Consider the following 20339-nt stretch of genomic DNA (forward strand, 5'->3'; position numbering starts at 1 on the left):
CCTAGGAAACATATCATTTCATTAACCCTGACAAATGATTTACCTTCAGACAATCTGTTGAAACTTGCAGCCCTAGCTCAAATTAGTAACTTCTGAGTTTCTTTTCATTAAGTTCAGATTTAGAGAGACTGATTAGTAACTTGTAACTCAATTCAAGGCCTTCAATGAAATACTCAAAATTCCATATTTATCCTAAGTTAAAAGTCCAAACCCATATTTCAGCTCTTCTATCCCTTAACATTTTTTTAAAGAATCTTTGGGAAGAAATGGAGAATACCTGACCCTCCTAAAGTATAAAAATTCTAAATTTTACCTAAATTTTTTATGAAAACACACTATTTAATGACAGAAAATTTTCATAAAGACCCAATAATATATAGTAATACATATAGTGAAACATACTTTCAAAAGTGAAAATCAGAGCCCTAACACACAGACCATAGAAAAGAACTAAATCTATATATACCAATAGGCCAGGCTGTACCACTTTAGCCCTCTCTGTGAAAGAAACTCCCTTGGCATAGCAATATTTGAGATGTTTTCACTTGTTTTTAGGAACTGAAGCTGCACCAGGATGATAGTCATGATCTTAAGTTAATGTGCTGTGACTAAATTCCTTTCACACAGACCTACAGCACAACAGTTGGTCCTGGGACTTTGAATTCACTACCGCGTATGCACAGCCTGAAACCTTGGGCTGATTGGGACATCTATCAGTTTCTCTTCCCCACAGTTATGGGTCTCAGACCACAAGAAACTTGTGTCTCAGGGGACATGCTCAGTATTTAATCTCTAACCATGTGCAGAGTGGAGCAAAATATAATTTTTCTGTCTCTCCTATACTGTACTCTCAATTAAATGTCTATATTCTAGGGCGCCTGGGTGGCTCAGTCGTTAAGCATCTGCCTTCAGCTCAGGTCATGATCCCAGGGTCCTGGGATCGAGTCCCACATCGGGCTCCCTGCTCAGCGGGAAGCCTGTTTCTCCCTCTCCCACTCCTCCTGCTTGTGTTCCCTCTCTTGCTGTCTCTCTGTTGAAAAATAAATAAAATCTTAAAAAAAAAAGAAAACCTCCTTTTAATAAATAAATAAATAAATAAATAAATAAATAAATAAATGTCTATAGTCTATGAGCAGCGTTCAAAATAATGGTCAATTTTACCAGAACTTCCATACACGCAATAATTTCCTTCTGTTTCTGAATCTGTAAACCACTTAAAACATCAGTGAAGAAAAAATATTCTCTCGATTTATCTTTGTATGGAACTAAGGCTTTCATTCCACACTAATTATTCAGTGAGTTGATATGAGCCCTCTACCTTTCTCTGGTGAGAGTCATCAGCTGAGCATGTGAGAACCTGAGCTAGCTCAACGATGCTTATGGTAGGAAACAGCTTTATTGCTTTCTAATTGGCAAATGATCATGAAGTGTAAAAAAATACCTGTTGGTTGGGGTCTGAGATCTTTGTCATTGTCTAGAAATGCTCATTTCATAGGGCCTCAACTAGCACAGACATGGAGAGCAGGATTTTCTTTAGGGTAACAGTAAAATCAGCAGGATTCTCTCTCAGTATAAGTATGAAACTGGTGATGTTTAGCAACCCAATAGGCATATTTTTGAGGACTGAAGTATTTGTTTCGATCATACCAATCATCTTGAAATTCTTAATTATTGCCATTCAACATCTATCTCTGCAGGTTTCTTAATTTAGTTTGTTGCTCAATATGCTGTCTTTCAGTTTTGTTGCCATACCAGAAACCGAAACCAACAATAAATATTAAAGTCTTTAAGGGCAAAAACAACATCTGTGTAATTCTCAATTTTCATCCAGCATTATATTTCCACTTAATATTTTATTTAATTACAACTCATTTTTTTTAATGAATAGCAATTTAAGGTATAGGTTTCAAACATAATCACTAGCATTAAAAGATCTGGGTTTAAATCTGAATCCTGGTTCCATCACCCACTAACTCTGTGACCTTGGGAAAATTACTTAATCTTCTAATCTCTAAAACGGGTTTTACAGGAGTACATGTCTCATATAATTAATTTAATAATTAATTGAGTTAAAGTATGGAAAGATTTAATACAGTGGTTGGTTATATGAGAGAGAATGCTCAGTAAGTGAGAAAAGAAAAAATAGCATACAAGCAAATGGGAATCAGGGAAGACAGTGATTCCAGAGTGAGATACAGTAACGTTTGGCAATCTAACTGTATCAGAAAGTGACCATTGTGACATCTCTTATAGAGAAGAGTTAAGATAGACATATTGTCTTCAAAAGTGCTTTTGTTGTCATCAAAGTATTGGTTGTGGGTATTGCCATTCTAACAGGTAGTTTCATTCAATGGTACATATCTTAGATTTGATACATAAAGATTGGCTTACTTGTCAGTCTTCAGAAGTATATCCCCTAGGCCAGAGCTAAATCTTTTACTTCTCTGCAACATTTAGTGGAGTGCCTACCACAGAGTAAATGCTGGGGACAAGTTTGTTAAATTGCAAAATCTTAAAATCACACAGTCAAGTAGCACAAAATACAAATACATCACATACTTTAAAAATGTACGAGGATGCCTCTTAGGTATAAACGGGTGTATGTGCAAATGAGTGGAAAACAAAGACAACTCAACGTAAAACAACCACACCCTCGAAGCAAGTTACATCTCACAAGTATCAGTTTGAAGTCTTCTTTCAAAACTTAGGTGTAACTGAGAAGATTAGCTCTTTCTACACAGGTCTAATGTTCCCAAAAGATGATATTTGTTGGGCTTGTTTCCAGCTAGAAACGAGCTATTGGAGACCTCCCCAGTGGAGCTTATTAATGGAATCATTAGAAGAGTCAGTCTACATTGCCAGGCTCTTGAAGGCTTTCTCACACTTTTTGTCTACCTTACTGAATGAGGACAGATACCACTGATTTGGGGACAATCATTTCCAATTTTGACGGTTTTCTTTCCTCTCCCATATCCACAACCATAGTGACATATATTACACTTCACATGATTCATTCTAACATAAATCTGAGAAGATTCTTGAGTGAAATTAGACAGTTAGGTCACACATTTTGTTTTCCATTATATTCTGAGTCTGAGTGGGACAAATCTGAAACTGAGGCATGTAAGATACAAAAGTCTTCTGACCAGAAGTTCCTAAATTGAAGTTATTTTCTACAAGGTGTGAGCAACTGTTCTGGAGGATTCTGATGTCAGTGAATAAACAGTGGGCTGGGAACGGACACAGCACTTGGGACTCGTCAGTCAAAAACACACCACTCTCTCTTTTTTTGATTGAGGTGACCCCTAAATAATAGACAGACCTTTCACCATTATTTTCTTCAGGGAAATTTCCCTCAAGTTTCAAAAGTTCATCCAATCCTTCTGAGAATGGAAGGTGTGGTGAAATTTTATCGGGATGCTGATCTGATAATATAAAAAATGCCTGGGTTTCTATCTCCCATGAGCTGTTAGAAAAAGAACCCTTTGGTAGAGAATTTTTGCTAGAGAAGCATTTGCTGACTGAGCTGTTTATAAGCCCTTGCTCTTCAACAATTTCACTTGATTTAGAGCTGCCGAGGAGGGTGGCATATCTAACAGAGGGCGGCCTCCTGCTTTCATCCTCACGGGCTATCACGGTGCTTTCCAACTCAGAGAAGTTAGCACTGGTGTGCTGGTCACAGATACAAAGAGAACCCTTTTCAAGATCCGGAGCTGTCAAAAGCAGAGAGACCATAGCTGTTGGTACCACCTCATCTTTATTCTTCCATGATGTGTCAACACTGATATCTTCTGAAATGGTTTCAGGCTCCAAAAGAAGAGGACCAAATATCACTGATTCTGTATGCTTGATAAAAAGATGCTCAAATGTTTCTGGCTAAAAGAAAAGACACATTTTAATGCTCAATTGTATTAATATATTTTTTTTTGCTTCACTATGACATCATTGCAGAAATGAAAGTGTGAAAGGTTACTACTAAAGGACATAAGTCAACCACAAATTAACGGGGGTTTTCTTTGGACTGAAAATGGATATGTCAAAAATCATAAGGGAGAGGCAGAAGAAGATGGTGTTTAAAAGTGGGATGAGACAAACTTTGGTTTGAGCCCTTCTATGACCATGGACAAATACATTAACTTCTTTGCCTTTTAGTCTCTTCATCTGTAAAAATGAGTTCAATATTTACTTCCTGGCATTGTGGTGAGGAATAAATTAGAGAGTGTCTGAAAGTACTTAGCTCTCAATAAAGATTAGTTATTGTAATTAAAAAGGGCTGTATTCCGAAGAATTCCTAATATTTTACAGCAAATTAGATTTCCACAAACTGAAAATTTCAACCTCAAATAAAAAAAAGGAACTGAAATAAAATCAAATGAGCAAACCAACTAGTCCAAAGACAGTTAAAATAACTACTCCATGACATAAGATATGGTATAAGGGTAAGCTATTTGTGACTGTTAAGACTTATCTGCCTTACATCATACTGAAAATCTGTTTAAGACTACCAGAAGGGAAGAACTAATACCAGTTTGTTGAAAACAATGATGGTGAAAGACATGATCACAGACTCTTAAATTACTATTCCTTTTAAATAACTTCATCTAAAAACACATACTATGGAACATGCGGAATGAAGACAAAGACGCAAAACAAATGCACATCGTATCTTTTATAAGAATTCTGGTTACATCACAATAAAAAATCCTGCCATGCAGCTACAAATCAAGAATCTGTGTGGAAAAAGCTCAACCCATACAATGTAAACATATTGAAAAAATAAATGCAAAATAAAGAATACCGTGGACACATCACACTGAAAACTTAATGCAACTAAATGAAGTGCTACTGAAAATGTGTTCAATTCATAAGACATACATATGGTTGAACTTTTGAACTTTACAGTTTTAAACCACTAAAATGAATTCAAATTTATTGCCTGAAATAACAATTTACTCAACTATTCTTCATAATGGCAAATATATTCCATATAAAAACATAAGTCATTAGCATAGTTTTAAACTCTTAAATGAAACATATTGGTTATTATAACTATAAAAGAATAAATATACCAAACACTAAATATAATAAAAATGGAATAGACTTATATAGATATTAAAATACTGCATCATGACAAATACCATGTTAACACAACCTTTTCTGTTATTCTATGAACATAATATATGAAAACTTCCTACGCCTTTTCTCTTTCTGACAGAAATCTATCATTAGATTTATTATTTCCTTCAAATATTTACTTGCTCATTTTGCTTTTTCTTAAACTTACTACTATATGTGTCTTGAATTTCTTAGAATTTAAATGAACCTAGAAGTTAAGATCACCAAATAAAGGCATTACATGCTATCAATATGAAAACAAAAAATACACACAAATAGCCGAGAGCACACAGTCAAACTCACATATGCTATTCAGATGATGTCTTTAGATATTGCATGCCCTCTAAAACTTTATAATCGGTAACTAATTGTTGATACTGATTAATGTCCATGTCTTCAAATGCATTCAGATGGAAGATTTCACTAATAATTAATAAGAAATCACATACTCATATATTATTGAAGTATATTTTATCAGTGGGTCATAAACTTTTATTAAAAGTATTTTCATTAAAAAATCATTTCAATCATTATATGCATCTAATTTTTCAGGATTTTAGAATGGTCTGGGAACATATTAAATATGTATTCAGCTGGTAGGAAATAAAGAATATCCTTTCATAATCTCACACTTAGATTTTACATTCCAATGATATCTATTAAAAGTCAATGAAGGGGAAAAAAGGACACATTCTTCCTCATTTTTAGTGTTGTTTTCATAGCCAAATAAACTATGAATGAAATCTAAATGTAAGCGATCAATATATATCCTAAATTTGAAATATTATTTAGGTCCATCAAACAGAAGCTTTGGTTTATTTTGAATGTGAACAACATAACACACTTAATATGCTGATGTCATAGAAACAGCAAGGGTCTTTTTTCAGGAAGAAGTGTCTTGTCTTTGCCACGAACTATTTGTAAAAGCTCCCTTTTTGCATTGCTGCCTGCCAGAAGCTTTGGGTGGTTCGGAGTAAATAAATTAAATTTAGGGAAGAATTTCACAAAGAGGCTGAATTGGAGGCGGATGTGTTTTCTGATCTGGTCAATCTGACCTGAAAAGTCAGGTCATCCTGATATGAACTGTAACTGCCACTGGCCTGTGACCAGCACACACCCGAACTTCTGGCTTTTCCTGAACTGAAATGGAAGTTAGTGCCTAAGCCATGTGCAAGACTACTGAGGATGGGAATTCCCAGACTGACCAAAGTTGGACAGATATGAAAACTACAAGACAGTCAAAAGAACACCCACATGGGTCCATTTATGAGCTCAGGTGTCTACAAAAGAATACAAAATGGAAAACTTTGGACATAAAAATATAAACTAAATAGTTTCACTGTATCTTGTAAGTAGATTCATTGTGTTTGCAAAGTTATGTGTCAGAAGCTGCAGGTTTTTATCTACTTACGGCATTGCCTACTACATACCTGATGATACTGAATAGATATGTGGTAAGAACAGTCATAGTTTTTAATGCTTTATGACCACACAAATGATAAATCAAAAGCCAGATACCATGAATATTACTTTTTAAACTTTAGGTGACCTAAAACATAATCATACATTCAAACTGAATTTGACTCAGACCTATCTCTTGACCCCAAATTTACCCTTCTATTTTAAGTTCTAAATCAACATCATCCACCATATTTTAGTTCTCAATAGTTCAACCAAATATTTTTTAGATTTGTCTCCCCTTCTTCAAAATGTAAAAATCTTCTAATACTCTACAGAATGTTGGGAAGGTGGTACATTGGGTTCATCTGTAGTGATCATGATTAGACTTCAAAGAATGTCCGTTCTCTGTTTAGATAAAATAAAACAAAATAAGAAAGCAAAATAAAAAATCACTCAGAAGGCAAAAGATAAAAGATTTCAAAAACATTTTCTGTCAGGCATGGCTTCCGGACTATGAATTCTTCTGTTAGACTAGAGTAATACATCTTTTTAGGAAAGTGTAAAATTTTGAACTGAGGTTGCCTCTTCTATTTTCATAAAGTATGCCTTAACATCACACTCTAGGAACAGTCTTGGTGACCCCAGACAAGGAAAAACTATGGGAGAATAACAGAATAAAGGAGAAAAAAACAAAGAGCTGGAAAAATAAAATGGAGGAAATGGAAGCAACAGAAGTATTGGAGAGCTTGGAACAAGAAAGAGTAGAAGAGTAGAGCAGTAAAACAAAAATTTAAAAATTAAGAGAAAGAAGAACTGAAATAGTGAAGAAAACAATGACAGATCATTATCATGATGTTTCTAATCTAGAAAAAAAATCTGAGAAACCATCTGCTCCATGTGCCTCCTTTTTTTAAAACAAAGCAATTGGGGCTTAAAGTTACAGGACTAATTAGAGCAGAGTGAGGACCCTGACTTAGTTCTTTAATTTTTTCTAGTTCAGAGATCTTTCTATAAAACAAGGGAAGGATGAAAAATATCCTAAATGCAAACTGGCAGGAAAACATGTTCTTTGTTTTGCTTTTTCTACTTGCTGTGATAGATTTCAGCTGACTAATACATACTCTCTTCCAGTTCTTTATAACCCACAGGCATATCATAAATATTATGAACATGAAAATAAACAAAACTGAAGTCCTATTTTAGGGAAGTGAGATACACACCTCTAAGCCCAATAAGGTGCACTTCTACAGAGAACTTCCAACTCAAAACTGCACTGGTTTTACCCACTTCTGCAAGACCATTCAAGAAATTTCAGGGGTGCTCTGCCTCAGATCTGTGAGACTGGTGTTCTGGGAACCTGAAGGTTGTTGGGCTGCTTTGGCAGACTGAGGAATCTTGGACAGTCTTTGAATCACAAGGCAATTTGGTTTTAACTTTCACACCCCTACGGTAGGGTAACGAGTATGCGCTTGTGAAAACAGACATCGATGTAGACAACCAAGAAGCGGGTTAGATCCCCCGCCATTCAAAAAAATTACAGATGATTTAGATTTAGAGGAAGAAAATAATAGATTAGGCAAAAATGCTAAAGAAAAAAGTAAAAAACCAAATTGGTGACAGTGTCTTAAGCACCGTGAAATTTGAATTAGAAGAAAAGCAAGTCTATTGCATCACTACATTTTCCTACAAGAATTCAGCCTTTGTTTAAGATTTTTATTTTATTTTTTATTTTTTTAAGATTGTGATTTTTAAGTATCAAGAGAAATGGTGTAGAGGGGTATTCCGGTTGAAGATGGCAGGTGAAACCGTTGCTCTCTCATCTTTGTAGAGACTCTATCAGAATGAAAGTACATAAATAACAAATACATACCCACAGCACAGAAGATAATCTGAGAAAGCAAGAGGGAATAAGATTTTGAATTCATTTCTAAGACATGGAAAACAACTGGAAGAGTGTAGACCAAAGAGGATTACCAAAAGAAGCGATAGACCAAAGTACCTCCAGAGTGGGCTGTGGTTGAAGAGAAAGCCTGTTTGCCCAGTTGAATACAGCAGACATGGCGAGTGAAGAAATGGCAGGTAAGAACGCAGGACGATTAGGAGACCTGAGGCTGAAAACCAGAAACTATGCCTGTGGAATGGGGCTCTTCCATTTCTCCGCTCTACACAGAAAATCCTTCATATTAGAACTACCTTCCACACCCAAATTGAGGTTTTGTTTTCAAAATCAACTAAGGACCTATCCAGGGAGGTACCAAGCAGCTGTGGAGTATTAGTGCCTGTAAGTACATTTTTCCTCATCTAGCCAGAGCTCTATCTACCCAACCAAGCAATAATTCCTGCCTATATGCACTGGGCTCCCAGTCAACTCATCTACTGTTTCATTCTAAAACATTCAAGGAAAACAAAGAATTCTTAGATATTTGGGGAAAGTCGGAGATAAAAAAGAAAAGCCAAGATAAACAAAAAGAAAATATGATCTTAGCAGAAAGAGAATTCAGAGAATAGGAAAAAAGGAGAATTTTTTAAACAAACAATGATCCTTTAATTGGTATTTCCAGTAAGATTTAAGAAAATATTGTATGCCTAAAACCAGAACAAAATACTCTAAAAAAACTTGCAAATTTACAAATATAATAGTAAATAAAAGTTCAAAAGAACCATTAAAAGAATGGGATATGGCAAGGTCTCAAGTGTAAAACAAAAAAAACAAAAAAGAACATAGAGATAAGACATATAGAAGATCCATGCTGAGGGTTCAACATCTAACAAATACAGATTCTAGAAAGAGAGAACAAAAGAAACAGGAGGAGAGGAAATCAGCAAAGAAATAACATAATTTCTTGATATGACCAGAGTCATGGAATTGAAAGTGTCTTCAAATGGTGACCAAGTTAAATGTAAAAGAACGTCCCTAGACCCATTAGTGAAATTTTAGAACATCAAAAATGGAGGAATATTGTATGGATGCCTGGGTGGCTCAGTTGGTTAAGTGTCTGCCTTGGGCTCAGGTGATGATCCAGGGTCCTGGGATTGAGTCCTACATTGGGCTCCCTGCTCAGCGGGGAGTCTGCTTCTCCCTCTACCTCTGTCCCTCCCCCCTGCTCCTGCTCTCTCTCTCTCTCAAATAAATAAAAAAAATAAAAACTTTAAAAATAATGGCAAGAATATTTTAAATGCAAGAAAACTGCAAGTAACCAGGGAGGAATAAAAATCAGAATGGCATCTGACTTCTTAGAAGCAATACTGGGTGCTAGATGATGAGGCAGGAATCGTTTCAAAGTTCAATTGGAAGGACTTGTCCAACCTAGAAATTGACACTCCACCAAAGGATCAATCAATGAAGGCACAATAAGAAGAATTTCAGGCATGCAGAGACCCTGACTTGACAGGTAACATTTCTTAGGAGATTATGTACGGATGGAGTTTCTCAAGAAAGAAGAGGAAAAGGAATTTAGGAAGCAGCACTCACTAGAAACCGGTTATCTGGAGTGATGGCTCGTAGAAATTTTAGAAAAGGCCCCATCCAGATTGAAGTTGGAGGGCAGAGGGTTTCCTGGGCAGAGCACACTGGGAAAAGGTATCCAGTGAAGAAGCTTATATAATTGCAGCACACAGAAATTCAAAAAAACTTTTAAAGAAGCAATTAGAAACTCTAGAAAAAGCGACAACAACAACCCAGAAGAACTAAATATGAAGCCAACTAAAATTCGGCACAATTTTGACCAACTGGTGAAGTATTTCTAGTATCTTTAAAAAATAGATTCTCCTGTGACATTAGAACTCCCCAAAGTGTCATCACATCTATTACTTGTTCTGCAAACAACAGTATTTACATACTCATAGCAGTGTAAATGCAGCTCATTGACTTTCTATTTTTTAAAGGATTATAGCACAAAACATGCTATCAATCCTGACTTAAAGCGAAGAGTTGTATTTACAGAGATTGGGAAGTGGAGGGAAAGGTAAGAGTGCTAATGTCTTTATTTTATTTTTAAAAAAGGGGAGGGAAGGGAGCTCCAAGAAGTAGTCTCTAGTCAATGGAAATAAATGGAATTTAAGAAGATTTTTCTGCGGCTGCAGAGTAATTACTGAAAAAATTGATAAAAGTGACAAAACAGTATGTGGTAGGAGTGTGGGGAAAGGAGAAGGGCAGGAAAAGTATTTGTATGAGTAAATCTTCATTATTGCCAGAAATCAGTACATAATGACTACACTTCATAGTGGTAGAAGCATATTATTTTTAGAAATATAAAGGTGACCTGCCAGAAAAATTAAAAGCAAAGCAGTTTAAAGTAATGGCATTTGGAGAGCAAGACTAAGGGTAGCTAGGCATAAAGGAAGACACTCTATTTTGTAATAAATGTTCTCCCATACTATATCACCAGTAAACCATGCACACTGGTCATATGGTAATGCAAAACTTACTTTTTAAAATAATGGGACAGATATAGCCCCAGAGAACACAGAGACATATATGATCCTGCTTCTTGCGGCACTGTTTGTAATAAAGGAGAGCTTTTAAACAGCTTAAATACCCATCAATAGGGGAAGAGACGTATTAATTGTGATATATTCATAGGATGGAATACCGTGGGCTGGTCCACATGGGTAGTAAACTATGTTAACCGTATCCACATGGAGAGATCTCTAAAAACAATGCTGAGAACAAAAATAGCTCCTGAATGATATGGAAGTCAGGTTCACATTCATGATAACCCAACGTGGTTTTGCTCATTGGTCATAGCTGCACACACGCAGGTGTAGGGAAGTATAAAAGCACAAACTGGACAAATAGACACTATCTTCTTGAAATTGGGTAACCCTCAGAAGGGAAGGAGGCACTGAAACTACTGAGGGGAACAAGCAGGACCAACTTGATCTGTTATTTGTATTTAAAAAATATGAGGCAGGGGCGCCTGGGTGGCTCAGTTGTTAAGTGTCTGTCTTTGGCTCAGGTCATGATCCCAGGGTCCTGGGCTCAAGCCCTATATCAGGCTCCGTGCTCGGCGGGAAGCCTGCTTCTCCCTCTCCCTCTCCCACTCCCCCTGCTTGTGTTCTTGCTCTCGCTTTGTCTCTGTCAAATAAATAAATAAAATCTTTTAAAAATAAATAAATAAAAAAATACAAGGCAAATATGCATTTAGATTCATTATAAACCAAAGGGAATGGGAATGACCGCTTAAAAAGTAAAAGAGATTAACTTTAGGGACCATTTTAGAAATCAGGTTAGATGTCGAAGGAATTATAACTATAGGTTACTTTCACAAATCAATGTTCAAAAATAATCTGAATTTGGAGAAGAAATTAAGGGAAATGCTTTATGTAAAAACTTATGATCTCCTTTAAAAATACTGTAAATGTCTTTAACAACAATGGGCTGTTACAGTCCATTTGCTTTGCAATACACTGTGGGTCGGTTGGTTTGTTGTTTCCTTTTGTTCTAGAGCTGGATATATCACCCTTGGCTTATCCATTCATCATCTGATGGATATTTGGCTTGTTTCCACATCTTGGCTATTATGAACAATGCTGCTATGAACATTCATGTATAAATATCCGCATAAATACATGATTTCATCTCTACTGGATATATACCCAGCAGTGGAATTGTTGGGTCATATGGTAATACTATGTTTAACTACTAAAAAACTGTAAAGACCATTTTCCCAAAGGGCTGCATCATTTTACATTCCCACTGGCAGGAGTTCTAATTTCTCCACGTTCTCACCAACACTTATTATCTGTCTTTTGATTAGCCATCCTTGCCAGAGCAAAGTGGTATCTCTTGTTTTGGGCTTGTATTTCCCTAACAGCTGATGATGTTGAGCATATATTCATTAGCGCTTATTCGCCACTTATATAGCTTCCTTGCAGAAATGCCTATTCAGATTTTTTACTCATTTGTTAAACTTTGTTAAAATATACATAACATAAAATTTAGCCTTTCAACTGTTTTTAAGTGTACAATTTAGTGGCATTAGTTACATTAAGCAATACATTGTTAATATGGGACTGATGGCAAGAGTAGCAGTTTGAGTCCAATGGACCCGGGTTTAACCAAGGTTTTTACAAGGACAGGAGAGATGATCAAGACAAGCCACTGAACCACTCTGAGACTCAGTTTGGTCATCAGAAAATAGAAGACTATGAGAGAATCAAAGAAAATAAATGAATATGAAAGCAAAGAGTCAATAGTAAATTTGCCTTACCCTCTTTAGAAATACAGCATGAATTACACTATATTATTTATCCCTAAAAAAGTATATTTTTAGTTATTTAGGAGAGTAAAGTAGATGAGATTTTTTTAAGTTATTGCATTTTAGAAGGTTTGACTTTTATCATTAGTAAAAATCTTTGAAATTATATTTTTCTTCACTTTTCAAATATTCCTATTATATTCCAAAAACTGATCTATTCCTAGACTATGTTATTCGTGTACCTGTTAAGCCCTAGAAATAAACTAAGGATCTTGAGGACTGGTTATGCTCAAATAATTATCTTGTAAGATTATAAAGTCAAATATTTGCAGGGGGAAAAAAATCAGTCTTAAAATAAGGATAATCACACCCACTGTAAGTATCTTAAAAATTCTTCACACTTCTTCGGTTTACCAGAACATGGAAAAATTGAGTGAGATTTCAGTCTCCTTGTGTATAATGTCTGTCAGATGATCTGCTGCGACATTGTGCTCATCTTCAGAGCACGTATGTGAGAGGGGAGCACGGAGTCTACAACACTGACTCAACCTCTATCCATCAAGTGGTTCCTTTGTGCTAGCCATCTTCTGGAAAGGGGAAAGATCATTTGGTGCAGGTTCAAACTTCATTTGCTGAGGTGGGCCTGATCATTTCCCTGCCCTGGTAAACATTCAGAAACCATTTTCATGGTGGTGCAGAGGGGAGATTTCAGAGCTTCACATGTTGCAGAGAGAGTCTTTTAGCTTCTCTCAGAGAGACAGCAAGACGGTTATTCCCTGCATTCATGGACACTTGTATAGTGAAGCTTTAAATTTTTTATTTACATAGATATTTAGTTTTTGTGACCAAAAAAACAATGCTCATATTAAAAGAAAGAGCTCCTCATATTTAAGAAAAATAATCTCCTCTTTATACTGTCTTTAACCGCCCTATTTTCAGTTTGTGAATGTGCGATGGTCCTTCCTACGTCAAGGCGCTGTATCTGAAGGCGGTTTTGCCTGCGCTCCACCCTCCACCGCAAACCTAGTTAATGACTACTCCTCTTCCACAGCTTAGCTCCTTGTCACTTTCCTATCTTCACCGCTCAGCCCCATCCATCCCACGCACTGAACTCAGCACGCTGGATCCTTTTCTTTCACAACGTGTAGTTTATAATTATTAGTAGATTATATATATCATATGTATATTGTTATTTCCATTATTGTTGATTAATGCTTATTTCCCCACTTAACTGTCCACTCCAGGAGTTTCTATTTTTCTGATCAATACAACCTGAAGGTATAGCACAGTGACTAGCCCAGGAGAGGTATTTAATAAATAGCCGGGGCGCCTGAGTGACTCAGTCGGTTAAGCGGCCGCCTTCGGCTCAGGTCATGATCCCCAGGTCCTGGGATCGAGTCCCGCGTCGGGCTCCCTGCTCAGCGGAGAGCCTGCTTCTCCCTCTCCCTGTGCCTGCCTCTCTGCCTACTTGTGCTCTCTATTTCTCGGTCAAATAAATAAATAAAATCTTAAAAAAAAATAAATAGCCGGTAAATGAATGAGTGAAAGAAATGAATGAATGAATTTTAAAATGAATAGACTATTTTGGAGATGGTAAAGAAGACAAGTTCTTTCTATTTTGCTTTCCACTCAGCCACTCCTCTATAACCTTACTGTCTTATTTCCTAGATAGTAAGGAAAATCCCTTAAAAATTTGTTTCCCAAGATCCTAGCAACATCCTGGACTTACATGTAAATACTACATGCTTAATGAATGAAAGAATGAACGAATGAAAGGCAAATAAATATGTATGGCTGAAATATCACTGTAGCTACAACAAATGTTACTGTGTGAATTCATAATGGAAGAGAGAGGGGAAGAATAAATATTTTACTAATTGAAAAAAATCATGAGCTCTGTTTAATGAAAGGAGACTCCATGGCTTATAGCACCTAAGGGCATAGTTGAGAGGTGTATGGTGTGGGGCCGGTTGGATTCAAAACAAAGTGAAGTTTCTATAAAGAGAATGATCCATCTTGGGCTGCCTGGACTGAAGATAAGACCGTGTCATTTCTGCTGAAAGATTACAATTTAATTGTTTGCACTGCTGTATCTACCTTATATATTTACTTATTCGTTCATTGATAAACTAGAGAGCAGTGTTTTTCTCATTGCAAACCATAGGCCAGTAGTAAGTGAAATCAATGTAGTGGGTCGCAACCAGTATTTTTTAAAGGAAAATAGAATTTTGAAAATAGGGAGTGCTACATATACTGAAATCCTTTCAGTTTTGCATATCTACATCTATGCACATACCAGGCTGCAACGTAAAATGTATTTCTTACTGTGGGTCATGGTCAAATAAAAAAAAATGGAAAGCCACTGTATGGAGAAGAATGACTAATGGAATAGGCTCCACAGTCAGACAAACTGGCAAGCCAAGCCTGGTTCTAAAACAAGATACCTAACCACTATAAGCCTGGTTTTTTTCTTCTTTAAAATAAAAATAATGATACTTATCTCACAGTGTCATTGAAAGAATAATAATTTAAAACACCTAAATATGTGAAATAATGATAATAAATAGTTATCGAGACTTTACTATGCTATAAGTACCATCTTCTTTAATCCCCAAAACAAACCTTATGCGGTAAGTGCCAGTAAACCTCATTTCACAGGAAAGGAAGCTGAGATACTGAGGATTGAAGCAGAAATCTTAATGCATATAAGAGTATGTGCCTCAGTGACTTGCACATATATGAATGGACACTATTATGAATTACCAGCATTACTTTAATGAATCCCTACTTTAATACTTCCCACGTAGCAGGTGTTCAATAAATATTTGTGAGGGGTAAAACATACCTCAGGAACTCAGAGCACTCTTCACAATAAATTAAAAGTAAAATGCTCTGGGAACTTAGAAGGGTAGAAATTCTTCTGAACTACTTTTGTAAAAGGAAGGTTTGGGGAAAAGGGCCTAGAGTGAGGTCTTCACTGACGTGGTGGGGTCTGTAGAGGTAAAGGGAACAGTGAAAGTATGATCAAGGCCCAGGGACAGAAGAAAGAGGGTACATAGGTTGGTAACAGATTGTAGAGAGAAGTCATTGAGTACGAGCTTAAAGGGACTGCACTTTATCTTACAGCTAAAAGGAAACCACTGAAGACTTTTAACAGTGACTAATGAAAAAGATGCAAGCATTGAGACTGCTTAATAACCTCCATATGATTACTGTTTAAAACTTCGTGTAGATATTTTGACATGAAAACTGAATTCTATCTTCTCAATTTTATGGGTGGAAAACCAACCTTGCTTCAGGGGAAATTATAAGAATTAATAAAACATTAGTTAATCTCTAGAGTTTTCTGAGAAATTCTATTATAAGATGTACAGATTATTTTATTATAGCTGATCAATTTATAAAGCACTTTAGCTTGAAAAAAAACTATGTGCTTAAATGTAAGTTTTATTAGAACAATTGCATTTTTTGGGTTGCAGAGTTTGAGGACAGGATTATTTATATAGTTTTTAATTGATTTAAATAATTATGGAAATAATTACAGGGATTAAAAATATTGATTCCAGCCTTTACCTAAAGAAATCAATTTATACCAAAAAAGCATATCCAAATATCTGTTCTCCAAAAGATGTAATCCTTAATATTCTAATATTTATTTTATTATATACTGTGGTACAGAAGATATATAAATACATACATATATTTAATTTTAATATATATACATATATATTTAATGTTAGTATAAATATATACATATATATTTAATTTGTATATGATGAACTACCTACAGAATTTTGTTTCATCCTGATTTCAAATCCCTGCATCCTGCTATTCTTGAAAACATGTAATAGATTAAACAGAATTCATATTTAAATGAATTGAATAAAATAAGATTTAAACCTTATCCTTAAAATATTTTAAACCTTAAAAATGTCTGATGCTATATAAGGCATACAGCATCTAAAGTGCAATCTTACATATTTTGGGTTAAAAAAAATTGAAAAAGGGACCTTCTGAAAATTAAGTCCTTGTGCCCAGGAACAGTTCTTGGGGTTTGGAACATCTTCCCAAAACAGCTTTTTCATTCTACAAAGGAGAAACAAAAAACATTCATACTGAAAATGTTCACAGTTAATGAATACACAAACTAGAAATTAATCTACCAGATCAGCTATTTCTCAGCAGAATCTGATTCATTTTCACATGCTATTCCGTGAAGATCTCCACCAATGTTCTATCTCGACTAAAGTTAATACTCATTATAGTAATAAAATAACCAACACTTACTGAATGCTCTGTGCCAGCCACTATGCTAAACACTTTGAGTGGATTTTTCCACTCTTCCACTATTGAAGAAACAATATGTTAAAATGGCCACCAGGGCACCTGGGTGGCTCAGTTAGTTAAGCATCCAGTTCCTGATTTCAGCTCAGCTCACGATCTCAGGGTCATGAAATTGACCTCTCCTTCTGCCCCTCCCTCCCTCTCTTTCTCCCTCACACACAAAGAAAAAAAGGTGGCCATCAACTGAGTTTCAGAAACAATTCCACTTGATATGGCCCCATCAGCTCACTTGACTGAAAGATATATTCAGAGTCTAAAATCTCCCATCCCTCTTTTTTGCTATAAGACAAAAGTTTCTGTAGAGATTTGACATGTGTGAAATAATTTCATAGGTCTGGGCCTCTCAGCACACGGTGATATGGCACCCTAGAACCACAAGAAATTCAAGGCCATTTGCCAAACCAGACAGACTGGGGAGCCACACAGTGCTGATTTTTAAAAATTGGAGTGCTTACTATCATAAATGAACTAGCCACTCCAGGTGAATCTTCATCGCTAAAAAGTCCTCAACCCAAATTGTACAGCTCTAAAAGCCATTTTTGCCATCTCTGAGAACACACTGCCTAGGATTTCCGTTATAAGCTTGTTATTTCCTGGATGTATTTACATATAAAACATGAATTTCGTCCATGATGTTTGTGTTGTACTAGCAAAACCGAATGTGGTTTCCTGAAAACAGGCCTTTTCTTTTTAGGCCATCTCAATTGTATACCGAATATACATAAACATATTTAGGAGACTTTAATGTTTCTGATTTGGGTTTTAAATCAAGGTTTAAACACGCTCAAGAGCTTTGGCCATAAAGATTCGTAACACCAAGTACAATACCTTTGGTGTGATATTAACAATGTTCCAAGCAGTAAGATCGAAGAGGAAATAATTATTGGCACAATTACATATAGCCCTGCATCATTCTGGTGTTTTTCAATGTCATCTGAAAAAAAATACAATCCACATGATTCAGAAGCTTCAGGAAATAACAATATCTTTCTGTATCAAAAATTATAGCAGACTTTTTTCTGGCTGCATCATAAATCTGTATTACCTTTAAAGATATAAAAATAAAAAAGAAGATAAAAGTAAAGCTATGATCACCTTAGTGAACTGTTATTTTGTGCAGAATTATGCTCACTGTAAGTTGACAAAACAGTTTTTCAAAATTATTTTTTGCCAATTCCATGTGATCACTTCAGGTTATATGAGAAAGTGCCAATTAAAGTTGTTCCAATGACTCTGCCTCAGTGTCGCTTCTGGATAAGCCAACCTTCAACATCTGCTGGTCTCTACCTTGTTCACTCCACACACACTGACCTCGCTTTTCTTGAGCCACCAAGCACGCTTGTTCTTCAGAACCTTTGCACTTGCACTTGCTATCCCTTTGTCTAAAATGCTCTTCTCTTTTGTACTTGCATGGCTTGAACTAAAAAGACCAATTCTGACCATCCTAACTAAGGCACCACATTTTAACTCTATCCTTTTCCCTTACATTTATTTTGCTTCATGGCACTTATTTTTTATTATTATTAAATTAGTCCTTTTATAATTATTACCAATTGCCACTCTTATGCTATTTTTAATTGATTTGGGGGATTTTTTTGAGTGCAGGTAATTTTTTTAAGTTTTTATTTAATTCTAGTTAGTTAACATACAGTTTAATATTGGTTTCAGGAGTAGAATTTAGTGATTCATCACTTACATACAATACCAGTGCTCATCACAACAAGCATGGCACTTATTTCTATCTGACATTATATTATACATGATTTGTTTACTCTCACTACCATTGGAGCATAGGGATTAAGCTCCATAAGGACAGAGACTGATGTTTACTGTTCAATCCCCAGTTCTTGTGCCCAGCCTGTATGTGTCAAATAATAAATGAATTTTTATCATTATTTTAATTCTAAAACCAGGCAAAATATTTCTCTCTTGAAACTTCATTATTAGGTTGCTTGGACTTGAAGACAATTTGAGCCGTAATAGCAAAATCAAAATGTTGATACTCCAAGTACGGTAAGATGAATTAGAAATTTAAGAGGCATAATGAATTTATTTCTGTAACTACTTCTCCAGTTTTATTTTTAGAGGAAAAATGTTTCCTTTAAAAGACTGATTAAAATTTAAAGGCTTGGGCGCCTGGGTGGCTCAGTCGGTTAAGGGTCTGCCTTCAGCTCAGGTCGTGATCCCAGGGTCCTGGGATCGAACCCCACATTGGGCTCCCTGCTCAGCGGGGAGCCTGCTTCTCCCTCTCCCTCCGCCTGCCTGCCCCCCCTGCTTGTGTTCTGTCACCCTCTCTCTCTGTCAAATAAATAAAATAAAAATCTTTAAAAAAATTTAAGGCTCATAAGTATGTACCTCCAAAACATATTATTTGGAGGTAGATGCATTTATATGAATTGTACAGAAATTAGTATTTTTCTAATTAGTCTTTCTGATGATGTATTTTATTGTATTGCTGCATATTTTCCTTTATTTCGTTTCCATTAACTTTTTATCCAATTTGAGACTGAAAATGTTAATTTCCAATGCCAGAATATCATGCTTGATTATTCTCCTTACTACCACACCAAGGGACCATGTAGCCTCCCTGACACAACTATGTAAGACTCTGGACTCTTCCATGACTCCATTAGAAAGAAAATAATCAGATGGCAACATAACTGCTAACTAAGTAGGAAACCACACATCTGTATAAAAAGAAACCAGAAGGAAAAGTCTTACCTTGGGTGAAACTATTAATTATCTTTGGTTTCCCCACTCCTTCCATAAATACTGGGTAAAGACTGAATTGATACTTCTCAATGGGGATAAAGTGATCTGAAGAGAAAAATATATTAAAGGTCATTCTTACTGAATTAATATTAACAAGTGAAACCTATATAAAAAATTTAGGTGACTCTTATTTTTCTGAACATAGAAATAAGTTGTTATTTATGGATCGAAACTGATGATTAAGGGAGTTTCAAAAACCACCTAAGCGTTCCAAATTCTCCTAGTAATGACAATAATTTTCAAATAATTTTTGAAAATATTACCCAGAGACATGAGATTGCAATCTTCAAGGGCATGTTCCAATGATAGCCAGTTTGTTCAAGCTCACAGTGTATGAACTTCCACTTTCCCTTTCCCTTTCCAGGACAATATACCCTACCTCCTCTCCCATATCCCAAAAGCCAGCAATATTCCCCTTTCACAGGCATTTAGCTTGCTTATTTTCCCCATTCAAGGCAGCTGTGAGACTAAAGTCTTATGAAATGCAAAGAAATGGGGGTGGGGACC

The 20339-nt window shown here is 35.8% G+C and overlaps 1 protein-coding gene across 2 annotated transcripts in view; it reads right to left on the reverse strand.

Moving 5' to 3' along the window:
- Positions 1 to 3048: 3048 nt before the first annotated feature.
- LEPR (leptin receptor) overlaps positions 3049 to 20339 on the reverse strand; it is a 63622-nt gene continuing 46331 nt past the window's right edge. Inside the window, exons 15-18 of one of the 2 annotated variants that reach the window (XM_028102519.2) lie at positions 19782 to 19877; positions 17889 to 17994; positions 16727 to 16802; positions 3049 to 3876 (exon numbers count right to left, since the gene is read on the reverse strand). In XM_028102519.2, coding sequence (XP_027958320.1) covers positions 3049 to 3876; positions 16727 to 16802; positions 17889 to 17994; positions 19782 to 19877 — 1106 coding nt within the window. Of the gene's footprint in view, positions 3877 to 6795; positions 6922 to 16726; positions 16803 to 17888; positions 17995 to 19781; positions 19878 to 20339 lie in introns of those variants that run through there. The other variant, XM_028102520.2, reaches the window with a different exon arrangement.

The sequence above is a fragment of the Eumetopias jubatus genome, unplaced genomic scaffold, assembly GCF_037043125.1.
Source record: "Eumetopias jubatus isolate StellerSeaLion01/CBP00866 unplaced genomic scaffold, mEumJub1_p1.0 scaffold_4, whole genome shotgun sequence".
NCBI lineage: Eukaryota > Metazoa > Chordata > Mammalia > Carnivora > Otariidae > Eumetopias > Eumetopias jubatus.